The sequence below is a fragment of the Ranitomeya variabilis genome, chromosome 2 (genome assembly GCF_051348905.1).
Source record: "Ranitomeya variabilis isolate aRanVar5 chromosome 2, aRanVar5.hap1, whole genome shotgun sequence".
NCBI lineage: Eukaryota > Metazoa > Chordata > Amphibia > Anura > Dendrobatidae > Ranitomeya > Ranitomeya variabilis.
Window position 1 is genome coordinate 1006443524 of NC_135233.1, and position 12636 is coordinate 1006456159.

A 12636-nucleotide genomic window follows, 5' to 3' on the forward strand; every position below is an offset into this window, starting at 1 on the left:
CAGAGTGTCTCTGGCTTGCAGGGCCTCTCTGGCTGGATGGCAGTGCCTGGCTGGCAAAGTCTTGCTGGCAGAGTGTCTCTGGCTTGCAGGGCCTCTCTGGCTGGATGGCAGTGCCTGGCTGGCAAAGTCTTGCTGGCAGAGGTCTTGCTGGCTGGGTCTGGCTGGGTCTCTCGGGCATGGAAGGGTCTCTCTTGCTGGCTGGTACATTTGGGAATGACCTGTCCTCTTTATATAGTTTTTGGGTTGTCTGGGCAAAGTTGCAACTTTTTGGAGCATGCTCAATCAAAAAAAGCGGATTGAGGCGACGGATCCGCCAAAAAACGGATCGCGACGGATCCGTCGCCCATAGGCACCCATTCAAAAAAAAGGCGGACGCGACGGATCCGCCGCGTTCCGCCTTTTTGCCGGCGACAAAAAACGTTACAAAGTCCGTCAATGTCTAGACAACGTCCGCCAAATATCGACGGATCCGTCGCAAGGCGGATGGAACGGACGACCATCCGCCACAATCCGTCTCTAATGCAAGTCAATGGAAAAATAGCGGATCCGCCCAAAAAAAAAAACGGATCCGCCATTTTACGAAAATGGCGGTTTTTGACTGACGCCGAAAGACTGAAGTGTGAAAGAGGCCTTATCAACACCACTATGTATACTAATCCAGGAGTTGATGGCTAACAGACTTTTGGAATCAATATTAATAGTCAGCATTGATGCAGCAGTTTAAAACTGGTCTTTTAAACCACTTTTTTTCCCGACTTCTCATACAGCCAACTGTCCCTGTGTTCTCTATGGGGAGAGCCTAATAGGACACTATCAAAATCATCTGGCAGTGACTTATCTGCCTGCAGAACAAAAGGATCGGGTGATTGAATTCCAGCCGCCCATTCCTTATCCCCACTGACATAATCTGTTGTGAGAAAGCCTGGAGCCCCCATACACATGATGGTCCACCGATCCCACAGAAATTGGCCAGTTCAGACGTCCTTTATCGATTGTGAGTGAATAGTGGAAGATAGAATAGACGCAATTGCTGCAAAATCATTTATAAGTATAACGCTGGAGTCACACACAATGTATAAAAAATCTGTCCGATTTTGTCTGCCGAGAATGTTCTCCGTATGGTGATCCGTATGTCATCCGTGTGCAATGCCAGGATGCATTTTTTTCTCAAAAAAGTATCTGTGTGTCATCCGTATGGTGAGATTTTCCCACACACTTCCAAAATGAGCAAATAATGGCTGAGCCAATATCCTGTCACCTGCCCAATGCCTGAGAATTTCTCGCAAGTCACACGCATGGTCCGTGTGCTGTGCGATTTTTTTTTTTTCTCGCACCCATAGACTTGCATTGGCGTTTCTCAGCAGATATACACGGACAATCGCAGCATTCTGCGATTTCACTCGCAAGTATAATACGGACGTGAAAAAAACGGATGATGGGAGCTGCCCCATAGATTAACATTGGTCCGAGTGCTATGCGATTTTTTTATCGCTTAGCACTCGTCCGTATTACGCTGTAGTGTGACCCCGGCCTAACCCTTAACCGATCCCCACCACCCCAAAACTAGCCTTGGCACACAGTGGATGGCAACTATCCATACCAGTGATTACCAAACTTATTACCAGATGACAACCTTGGGCCATTCTTGAAGAACTCCTAACTCTGTGCCTGCCTGAAATAATGTTGGTGTTAGGGTCAGTAATTATTTCCTAATGCTATAATTTAACTTAAATTAATTAACTACTTTACAACTTCAAACATGCAGAAATCAGTTTGCCTTCCCCTTGCTCTACAGCAATTGATGTGCCTAGGGGTCATGTTGCTCCATTAGTATCTAAAGACTGAGAAACGAGTGAATTGTGTGACAATCTGGGCACGTCTAACTACTAAAATATTACACAACAAATTAACACGACGCTCTTTTGATGCTGGTATTATTGTGTGGTGCTAATGTATAATGAGCAATAATAGATTAATATACTGTATATTTCTTATTATTAGGTGTCTTGTTGAAAAAGGAGATGTGGCTTTTGTGAAGCACACAACAGTATCTGAGAATACAGACGGTAAGAGAGTATTGTATTTCCTCTGATATATTGCAATAAAGCTTAAATTTGACATCATTCCTCCCAAATTAAATTTTTTCCCTATTTAGGAGATCATTTTTTTGGATTGGTTCCTTCGAAAGCCTGGTAACTACTAATATGGCTGCATTTAAAGCTTTCACAATGTCATCATTTTACTCCTTTCAGCACCTGAAAAGCAAATCTGATTCAACATACAGCCACAAGGAATGAGAGCATGTATCTCTGCATTATTTGCTCTGCTAATTGAAGACATATTGGTTTTCATCCTGCTTTCTCAGAAACAAAACCAATAAATGGGTTGTCTAGTTTAAAAGGTGTTAGAGAATTGTAAGTTAAAGGGGTATATGCCAAAAAAAACAAGTTATCCCCAGATTGGGGTCCTAGAACCCTAAAAACAGCCCTCGCCTGAAATAGAATGGAGGTCGCATATGTGGCCAATACTCCAATCATTGTCTGTGAGACAGCCATAAAGAGCGCTTGGCTATTTCTGAAAGTCCTATAGATAATGAATAGAGCAGCGATAAAGCATTTGCACCTTCGTTCTATTAAAGATGGGACTGCAGAGCTTCAGGCTCGGGATCACTGATTTCCCACTTGTCAGACCCCCAACGATCTGCAAGTTATCCATGTTGAGGATCCTCAGTTATAAAAATGTCTGAACCTTTAGCACAATTATGGATTATGTACATAGCCCTCCGATTATAACTTTATGTCCCCTGTGAGGGCGCTGCAAGAGAAATCGTTTGAGAAGAAGCTGAAGATCATATGAACAATTTGTTATAATACATGGTGCATTTACAATTTTTTTTTTAAGTTGGATGTACAGCATTGAGTCAAATTTAGAAGGACAGCTACACATAAAAGTTCACTAACCCTTTGTTGTGGCACTTTGTTTAGGTAAAAGCTCTTCAGAATGGGCAAAGAAATTAAAGTCCCGTGATTTTGAGTTGTTATGCCTCGATGGCTCTCGGGCGTCTGTCGGCGACTACAAAACGTGCAACCTGGCAGAGGTGCCTGCCCATGCTGTCGTCACCAGACCAGAGAAGAGGAACAGTGTGGTAAAGACGCTTAGTAAACAGCAGGTATGGGCTTCAGATCATCAGCAAGTCATTGTTTTTCTACTTCCTTTACCAGGTTCCTAAACTAAATCGTGATCCCAAATTAGGTTCCTTCACAACTAGCATCTGAACACCAAAAATTGTGCCCACAACAAAAAACTGCTGCACTCACTCATGTCCATCTGTACCCAAACTTTTCAAAGTAAAACTGAAAAATACATAGAACACAGAGAGTTGAGTTGTACTTTTAGAGTAACATTATTCCAACATGGTACCAAATTGTGTCTAATGACACTTCTCAATACAACGGATGGAGTGTAATCCTTGCAGCATGGTTCTATACAGTATATGCTTACATGGTGACTCTCATATTGTGGAAAGTGACACTAAAGTGTGCTGTCTAATGTCCCCTGTAGAATACAAAGATTTTTTTTCGGCTTAATTTTCTACGAACCCAAAGGCCCCCATAAACCTTAGAGAAAAGTATTATTTAATGGACCAAAACTTGTGAAGGCTCTCCCAAATAGTTAACTAAACATAGGAGTGTAATCCAAAAATAAAAACAAAATATCTTTATTGAACAATTTATAGACATATAAAATGTTAAAAAGAGTTTATCAGACATAGTCAGAGCCACACAGAGACAACCTCCCTGAACAGTCAAAAAATCCATAGGTAATAATGGTGGTATCAAACACACCTAGACATAGCAATGGTGTAAAGATATGATAACAAACAACACTCTTCAAAAATGTGCATCAGAATCAATTAGATACACGGTGGAACAAAGTCCGACCGCAATAGTATACAGATGTACAAAGAGTCCCAATGAGGATATGAAGGACATTTTGGTTGTAGGTGGAAATAATGTATCACCAAAGCAGATGTTTGCTGAACAAGGTATCAGAGGATAACCAGAATTCAAGTGAGGCAAACAGATTACTTAGGTAAGAGATCTAGCCACAATAAGGCATAAAGAAGAATAAAAATAGAGACAGTTCTGGCTTCAAGAAGGCTGTAGAACCAAAAATTAACTGATACATAAAGAAGTAAATGGAAGTTGAACAGGCCTGTCTGACAACCAAAGGAGCACCCCTCCTTGGGCCGCCACACAGGGGGTGTGAGGCTGCTCCTTAGGCCGCCACACAGGGGGTGTGAGGCTGCTCCTTTGGCTGCCCCACAGGGGGTGTGAGGCTGCTCCTTTGGCTGCCCCACAGGGGGTGTGAGGCTGCTCCTTTGGCTGCCCCACAGGGGGTGTGAGGCTGCTCCTTAGGCCGCCACACAGGGGGTGTGAGGCTGCTCCTTTGGCTGCCCCACAGGGGGTGTGAGGCTGCTCCTTTGGCTGCCACACAGGGGGTGTGAGGCTGCTCCTTTGGCTGCCCCACAGGGGGTGTGAGGCTGCTCCTTTGGCTGCCACACAGGGGGTGTGAGGCTGCTCCTTAGGCCGCCACACAGGGGGTGTGAGGCTGCTCCTTTGGCTGCCCCACAGGGGGTGTGAGGCTGCTCCTTTGGCTGCCACACAGGGGGTGTGAGGCTGCTCCTTTGGCTGCCACACAGGGGGTGTGAGGCTGCTCCTTTGGCTGCCACACAGGGGGTGTGAGGCTGCTCCTTAGGCCGCCACACAGGGGGTGTGAGGCTGCTCCTTTGGCTGCCCCACAGGGGGTGTGAGGCTGCTCCTTTGGCTGCCACACAGGGGGTGTGAGGCTGCTCCTTTGGCTGCCCCACAGGGGGTGTGAGGCTGCTCCTTTGGCTGCCACACAGGGGGTGTGAGGCTGCTCCTTAGGCCGCCACACAGGGGGTGTGAGGCTGCTCCTTTGGCTGCCCCACAGGGGGTGTGAGGCTGCTCCTTTGGCTGCCACACAGGGGGTGTGAGGCTGCTCCTTTGGCTGTCACACAGGGGGTGTGAGGCTGCTCCTTTGGCTGCCACACAGGGGGTGTGAGGCTGCTCCTTTGGCTGCCACACAGGTCTATTCTACATCAGTTCATTCTTGGTTCTACAGCCTTCTTGAACCCAGAACAGTCTGTATTTTTATTCATCTTTATGCTTTATTATGGCTAGATCTCTTATTTAAGTAATGTTTGCCTGTTGCTGTTTGTTATCATATTATATTTTTTGACACCATTACTATGTCCAGGTGTGTTTGTTACCACCATTATGAGCTATGTACAATACTCTCTTTTTAAAGTTTTAGATGTCTATTAATTATTCAATAAAGATATTTCCTTTATATTTTGGGCTTGCACTCCTATGTTTTCTTAGAGAAAAGCAGTCCAAACCCGATGACTGCAACGGGACCAGCTACCTACCTAACATCCAACTAGTACAAAAATGTCAGAGGAGAAAAGCATCGGGCAGCTTGAATTCATTTGCCTGATCCTTTTGTTCTTCCACTTCTGGTCGAGCCAAGCATTCGTGTGTATGGTGGAATGCGGAAAGATAGCTGTCAGCCAATAGCCATGAAAGATAGATGAGCACCTTTACTCCTACTTATTCAAATTCTGCAATGAGTAGGTCTTAAAGGAAACCTGTCAACAGGATCAACCCTCCTACGACATCTATATGGCCGTGCAAGTTATAGAAAGTTGCATATAATTATACCTTGATATCGGCAATTCAATGTCTTACTCCAGAGAAATCCATGTTTTTGTTAATATGTAAATGAGCTGTTAAGATCTATAGGTCACACATAGATCTCCCTGAGAATGTGCATCCAAAGATTATTTTAAATGAAAGGGGGCATTACCAGCATGAGACATTTTGACAGACAGTCTGCTCTCATGATCTACATGTTTCACACTGTAACGTCCCTTTCATTAATAATAATCTGTGGAGGCAGATTCTCAGGGAGATCAGTCTCCAGCCCATTGATCCTATATATAAGACAACCGTGTATTTCTCTGTAATAAGACATCAGATCGCAGATATCAAGGTATCATTTTATTCAGCTTTCTTTGACCTGCATGGATATACAGACGGCTTAGGAGGGTGGATCCTACTGACATTTTCCCTTTAAGGTTGATCCCATTGTTCTTTCTCCACACCATGACAACATACAGGTCTAAAAAGGTGACATGATGTCCTAGCCCATCCACTATAAGTGAATAAATTTATTAATGAATTTAAAAAATAATGATTTTTCCCCTAAATGTTCACATTTTTAGTCACTATTTGGGCGGAATGGAATCCAGACACAAAAGTTTCAGTTATTCGGCTCTAAGGACGGCAAAGATCTTCTCTTCAAGGATTCCACCCAGTGCTTGCTTGAGACTGATCAGAAAATCACTATGGAGGAATTCCTGGGAAAAACCTACTATTCAGCAGTGTCTGCCCTTAATAACTGCTCACCAACATCAGGTATGTACTGTCTGTTTTTGAAAACAGCCCCCAAAAATTAAAGGCATTTAAAAAAATATATACAAGTGCTTCTCACAAAATTAGAATATCATCAAAAAATTAATTTATTTCATTCTTCAATACCAAAAGTGAATCTCATATATTACCCTGTTTCCCCGAAAATAAGACACCGTCTTATATTAATTTTTGCTCCGAAATTTGCACCATGTCTTATTTTCGGGGGCGGGGGTCTTATTTTGCAGCCCCAAATATTCCCATCATCCCATTGCAGCCCTCGTCATCCCTTTACAGTCCCCAATACAGCACTCCCATCATTCCATTACAGCCCCCATCATTCTACAGTACAGTATTGAAGCCTCCCATCATCCCGGTATCCCACTGCAGCCTCCCATTATCACAGTGTCCCACTGCAGCCTCCCATGTGTGTACCACACACACACACACACACACACACACACACCCTTACACAGACACACACACACTTTCTTACGGTTTCCTCCGCGGTGCTGCTTTCAGTGCTTTGATGGTGCAGGAGCCCTGGGCCAATCAGAGCGCAGGAGCCCTGGGTCAATCACAGCCCAGGAACAATCAGAGGCTATGGATGACTTCAGCTGGCCCATGGTTCCTGCGCTGTGATTGGCGCAGGGCTCATGGGCAGAGATCGGCACACAGCTCCGAGGCTGTGATTAACTCCTGCGAACAGCACGGCTGCAGTGGCGGGCACCGGACAGCGGGGACAGCGGGAGCTAGACACAACTGCATGCCCCATGCACAGAACATGGCCCCTGCGCTGTAGCATAATCGCATGGTTACTGTGCACTTAATAATCCCTTTTGCAGATTTACTTGAGCGAGGAAAAAAATAAGCCATTTTGAAAATGGCGCCCGGGGCGCCTGTGCAGTAGCAGCTATCGGTTTGTATAGAGATCAGATAGCTGCTGTTGCGCAGGCGCCAGCGATGCCATCTTGCTGGAGAAGAAAAAATAAATGTCCTCCTCCAAGATGGTGCCGCCCGCGCCTGTGCAGTAGCAGATCTCAGAGATCGCTAACAGCTGCTATTGCGCATGCGTGGGCAGCACCATCTTGGTGGAGGACATTTTTGTTCTCTTTTCCAGCAAGATGGCGCTGTCGGTGCCTGCACAACAGCAGCTATCTGATCTCTATACAAACCGATAGCTGCTACTGCGCAGGCGCCCCGAGCGTTATTTTCAAAATGACTTTTTTTTTCCTCGATCAAGTAAATCTGCAAAAGAGATTATTAAGTGCACAATAACCATGTGATTATGCTGCAGCACGGGCCACGGCCGGCACCTGCCTGCAGAAGCATTTTGTTTTTTTCCATGATTGTGGAGCCTACTGAAACAGATTAAGGGACCTTTTTAAACGCTTTGGAAGCCTTTGCAGGTGTTTTTTGTTAATAATTATTTATTATTCAATTATTATTAATTTACTGAGATAAAGACTTTTGGGTTTTCATTGGCTGTAATCCATAATCATCAACATTAACAGAAATAAACACTTGAGATAGATGACTCTGTTCGTAATGACTCTATATAATATATGAGTTTCACTTTTTGTATTGAAGAACTGAAATAAATTAACTTTTTGATGATATTCTAATTTTGTGAGAAGCACCTGTATATATAATAATAAACATGTCTTTTTCTGCTTTTACATAAGCTCATATACACACGTGTTCAAAATTGTTGGTACCCTTCGTTTAATGACAGAAAAATCCACAATGGTCACAGAAATAACTTGAATCTGACAAAAGTAATAATAAATAAAAGATCTATGAAAATGAACAAATGAAAGTCAGACATTGCTTTTCAACCATGCTTCTACAGAATTTAAAAAAAAATAAAACTCATGAATTAGGCCTGGACAGAAATGATGGTACCCTTAACTTAATATTTTGTTGCACAACCTTTTGAGGCTATAACTGCAATCAAACGATTCCTGTAAATGTCAATGAGACTTCTGCACCTCTAGACAGGTATTTTGGCCCACTCCTCAAGAGCAAACTGCTCCAGTTGTCTCGTGTTTGAAGGTTGCCTTTTCCAGACGGCAAGTTTCAGCTCTGTCCAAAGATGCTCAATAGGATTTAGGCCAGGGCTCACAGAAGGTCACTTATTCTGTCCCCGTGGCCTGTGGCTGCAAATATGACTCTGTGAGATGCTGAATCTCTTCACCCTACTTACAATTGGCCACGTTCGCAGATAGCTTAACTCAGCTGCCGGCACACATGTTATGAAGAATCCAGAAGAGACTTTGATTTCTTTATGAATCCTTGTTGAATGCATAAACGGCAGCAGCAGGTAAAAAAGACTTTCTTTGAGACAAGCTGAAAGCACATGTGCCTCTAATGAAGCCAAGATGGAGACTGAGATACAGGGAGAAGAAGAAGGAAGTGACATGACACCCAGCAGAGGGAGACAGGGAGACAGAAGGGACTAACTTGATGGAAAGGGAGGATTTAGCTATGCAAAACACAGGAACGCACAGCAACAATAACAATATGAGAACTGCAATTCAGCATGTAAAATGTCTCATTCATGTGACATAACACCACTTCAGAATAGTCCAATGTTTTCCTCTTAGCCATTCTTGGGTGTTTTTAGCTGTATATTTTGAGTCATTATCCTGCTCCAAGACCCATGACCTGCGACTGAGATCAAGCTTTCTGACACTGGGTAGCACATTTCTCTCTAGATAGTCTTCAGATTTCATTGTACCCTGCACAGATGCTAGACACCCTGTGCCAGATGCAGCAAAGCAGCCCCAGAACATAACAGAGCCTCCTCCATGATTCACAGTAGGGACAGTGTTCTTTTCTTTATATGCTTCATTTTTCCATCTGTGAACATAGAGCTGATGTGTCTTGCCAAAAAGTTAAATTTTTGTTTTATCTGTCCATAGGACATTCTCCCAGAAGCTTTGTGGCTTGTCAATATGTTGTTTGGCAAATTCCAGTCTGGCTTTTTTATGACTTTTTTCCAACAATGGTGTCCTCCTTGGTAGCATGAAGTTCACTTTGGCTCATACAACGACGAATGGTGGGATCTGACACTGATGTTCCTTGAGCTTGAAGTTCACCTTCAATCTGTTTAGAAGTTTTTCTGGGCTCTTTTGTTACCATTCGTATTATCCGTCTCTTTGATTTGTCATCAATTTTCCTCCTGCGACCACGTCCAGGGAGGTTGGCTACAGTCCCATGGATCTTACATTTCTGAATACTATGTGCAACTGTAGTCACAGGAACATCAAGCTGCTTGGAGATGGTCTTATAACTTTTACCTTTAACCCCTTCCCACGGCGGCCCTTTTTCATTTTTGTGTTTTCGTTTTTCGCTCCCCTCCTTCCCAGAGCCATAACTTTTTTATTTTTCCGTTAATATGGTCATATGAGGGCTTATTTTTTGCAGGACGAGTTGTACTTTTGAACGACACCATTGGTTTTACCATGTATTGTGCTAGAAAACAGGAAAAAAATTCCATGTGCGGTGATATTGCAAAAAAAGTGCAATCCCACACTTGTTTTTTTATTGGCTTTTTTGTTAGCTTCACTAAATGTTAAAACTGACCTACCATTAGGATTCTCCAGGTCATTACGAGTTCATAGACACCTAGCATGTCTAGATTATTTTTTATAAGTGGTGAAAAAAAATTCAAAACTTTGCTAAAAAAAAAAAAAGCGCCATTTTCCGATATCCGTACCGTCTCCATTTTTCCTGATCTGGGGTCGAGTGAGTGCTTACTTTTTGCACGCCGAGCTGATGTTTTTAATGATACCACTTTTGTGCAGATATGTTCTTTTGATCGCCCGTTATTGCATTTTAATGCAATATCGCGGTGACCAAAAAAACATAATTCTGGCGTTTCGAGGTTTTTTTTCTCGCTACGCCATTTAGTGATCAGGTTAATGCTTTTCTTCATTGATAGATCGGGCGATTCTGAACGCGGTAATACCAAATATGTGTAGGTTTTTATTTTTTTATTGTTTTATTTTGGATGGGGCGAAAGGGGGGTGATTTAAACGTTTATATATTTTTTTATTTTTTTCATATTTTTAAAAACATTTTTTTAACTTGTGCCATGCTTCAATAGCCTCCATGGGAGGCTAGAAGCTGGCATAGCCTGATCGGCTGCTATGTAGCTGATATGCAGGCTTGCTATGAGCGCCGACCATAGGGTGGCGCTCACAGCAGGCCAGCATGAGTAACCATAGAGGTCTCAAGGACCTCTATGGTTACCATCCTGACGCATCGCCGACCCCCGATCATGTGACGGGGTCGGTGATGAGGTCATTTCCGGCCGCGCGGCCGGAAGCGCCGGTTAAATGTCGCTGTCAGCGGCATTTAACAGGTTAATAGCGGCGGGTGAATCGTAATTTCACCCGCCGCTATTGCACGCACATGTCAGCTGTACAAAGCAGCTGACATGTCGCGACTTTGATGTGGGCTCAGCGCCAGAGCCCACATCAAAGCAGGGGACCCGACATGTGCAGTACTAGTACGGGGCATGTCGGGAAGGGGTTAACATGTTTGTCTAGAATTTTCTTTCTAATCTCCTGAGACAACTCTTTCCTTCGCTTCCTCTGGTCCATGTTGAGTGTGATACACACCATGTCACCAAACAGCACAGTGAGTATCTGTAGCCCGATATACAGGCCACTCACTGATTACAACATTGTAGACACCTGTGATGCTAGTTAGTGGACACACCTTGATTTAACATGTCCTTTTGTCACATTATTTTCATTGGTACCATCATTTCTGTCCAGGCCTATTTCATGAGTTGTTTATTTTTTTAATTCTGTGGAAGCATGGCTGAAAAGTAATGTCTGACATTCATTTGTTCATTTTCTTTTTTATTTTTTTATTTTTTTTATTTATTATTACTTTTGTCAGATTCAAATTATTTCTGTGACCATTGTGGGTTTTTCTGTCATTAAATGAGTGGTACCAGCAATTTTGACCACGTTTGTAAATCAATTATGCCTTTTTTTGCATATTATCAGTACAGATTAGTTTTTGCAACCAAACACCAGGTAATATTCACAAAACCAAATCCAAAAAGAAAGGAAACTAATGTAACTATAAATATGGTATAATAGAAAGTAAACTTTGGTAGTTTTTTATATATTTTTTAATCTTTAAGGTGTTTGCAGATTGGTGGAGGTTTAAGCATGAAGCAGAGTACGGATTCAATAGAAAGTCTGTAGGCTGGAGCTGTGCACTTCTCAGGTGTGCTATGAGTGATTGATGGCGATCCCAGGACCCAAACCCCACCAATCTACATGGAATTTAAAGGAAACCTTTCATTGTGGGATTCGCTATTAACCTGCAGATATAGCATTAATCTGCAGGTATATGACGTTAATGTCATGTCTGCCTTACTGGAAGCAGAGCTGCAGGGAGAAAATGCATTACATCTTCCCTGCAGCCAACTGCATTCAGTCATAGAGGCGGCACATGGAGCGGTTGCAGTCCCCACTCATTAAACTGTGAGCGCAGCTGTAATCATTCCCCAGCATTTCAATAACCAGGAATGACAGGTACAGTGGAAGGCTGAAATAAGTTTGACTAAACAATCTAGTTGGGTAACATATTACTCCTAGTAATGTACTAGATTCTTTCTTTCTTAGCAAATGTAGAGTATGAGTCGTGGTCGTTGGATCCATGTTTGAAGAACAATTCTAGGTAGTCCTATCGGGCTAATATTCATCAACTTACTCGTATTCTTCATTCTTTTCCTAGAATTGCTGCCTGCCTGCACGTTCCACAGCTGTTAAGCGGCTCCAGTGCTGAAGATGAAGAACAATCTACTGAAAGACGCATATAATGTACAGTTTTCATCTATCTGCAAAATAACAATAATTTTAAATAAATTTTCAATAAACTTTGCCTGCACTGTTAACACTTGTGTAAAGATGTCACTACATTTTACAAATCGGTGTCCTGTAATTGCCGCTTTTGAGTGCCATGTGTGTAACATCTTGCTCACACACTGAGATGCTGCACTGAAGGGTGTCGGCATTTGCTGTGTTTGCTTGCAGATTTTTTGTCTTTGAGGCCAAACTAAAAATACAGCCACATATTATCATAGAATGAAAACCTGAATTTCGCAGAACAATCA

At 43.0% G+C, this 12636-nt stretch overlaps 1 protein-coding gene across 1 annotated transcript in view; it reads left to right on the plus strand.

Moving 5' to 3' along the window:
* The window catches only part of LOC143804029 (serotransferrin-B-like), a 54670-nt gene extending 42267 nt beyond the window's left edge, over positions 1–12403 (plus strand). The window contains exons 14-17 of the mRNA XM_077281774.1: positions 2002–2066; positions 2985–3169; positions 6308–6500; positions 12258–12403. Of these exons, the coding sequence (XP_077137889.1) occupies positions 2002–2066; positions 2985–3169; positions 6308–6500; positions 12258–12292 (478 nt within the window). The 3' untranslated portion in view covers positions 12293–12403. The remainder of the gene's footprint in view (positions 1–2001; positions 2067–2984; positions 3170–6307; positions 6501–12257) is intronic.
* Positions 12404–12636: the final 233 nt, after the last annotated feature.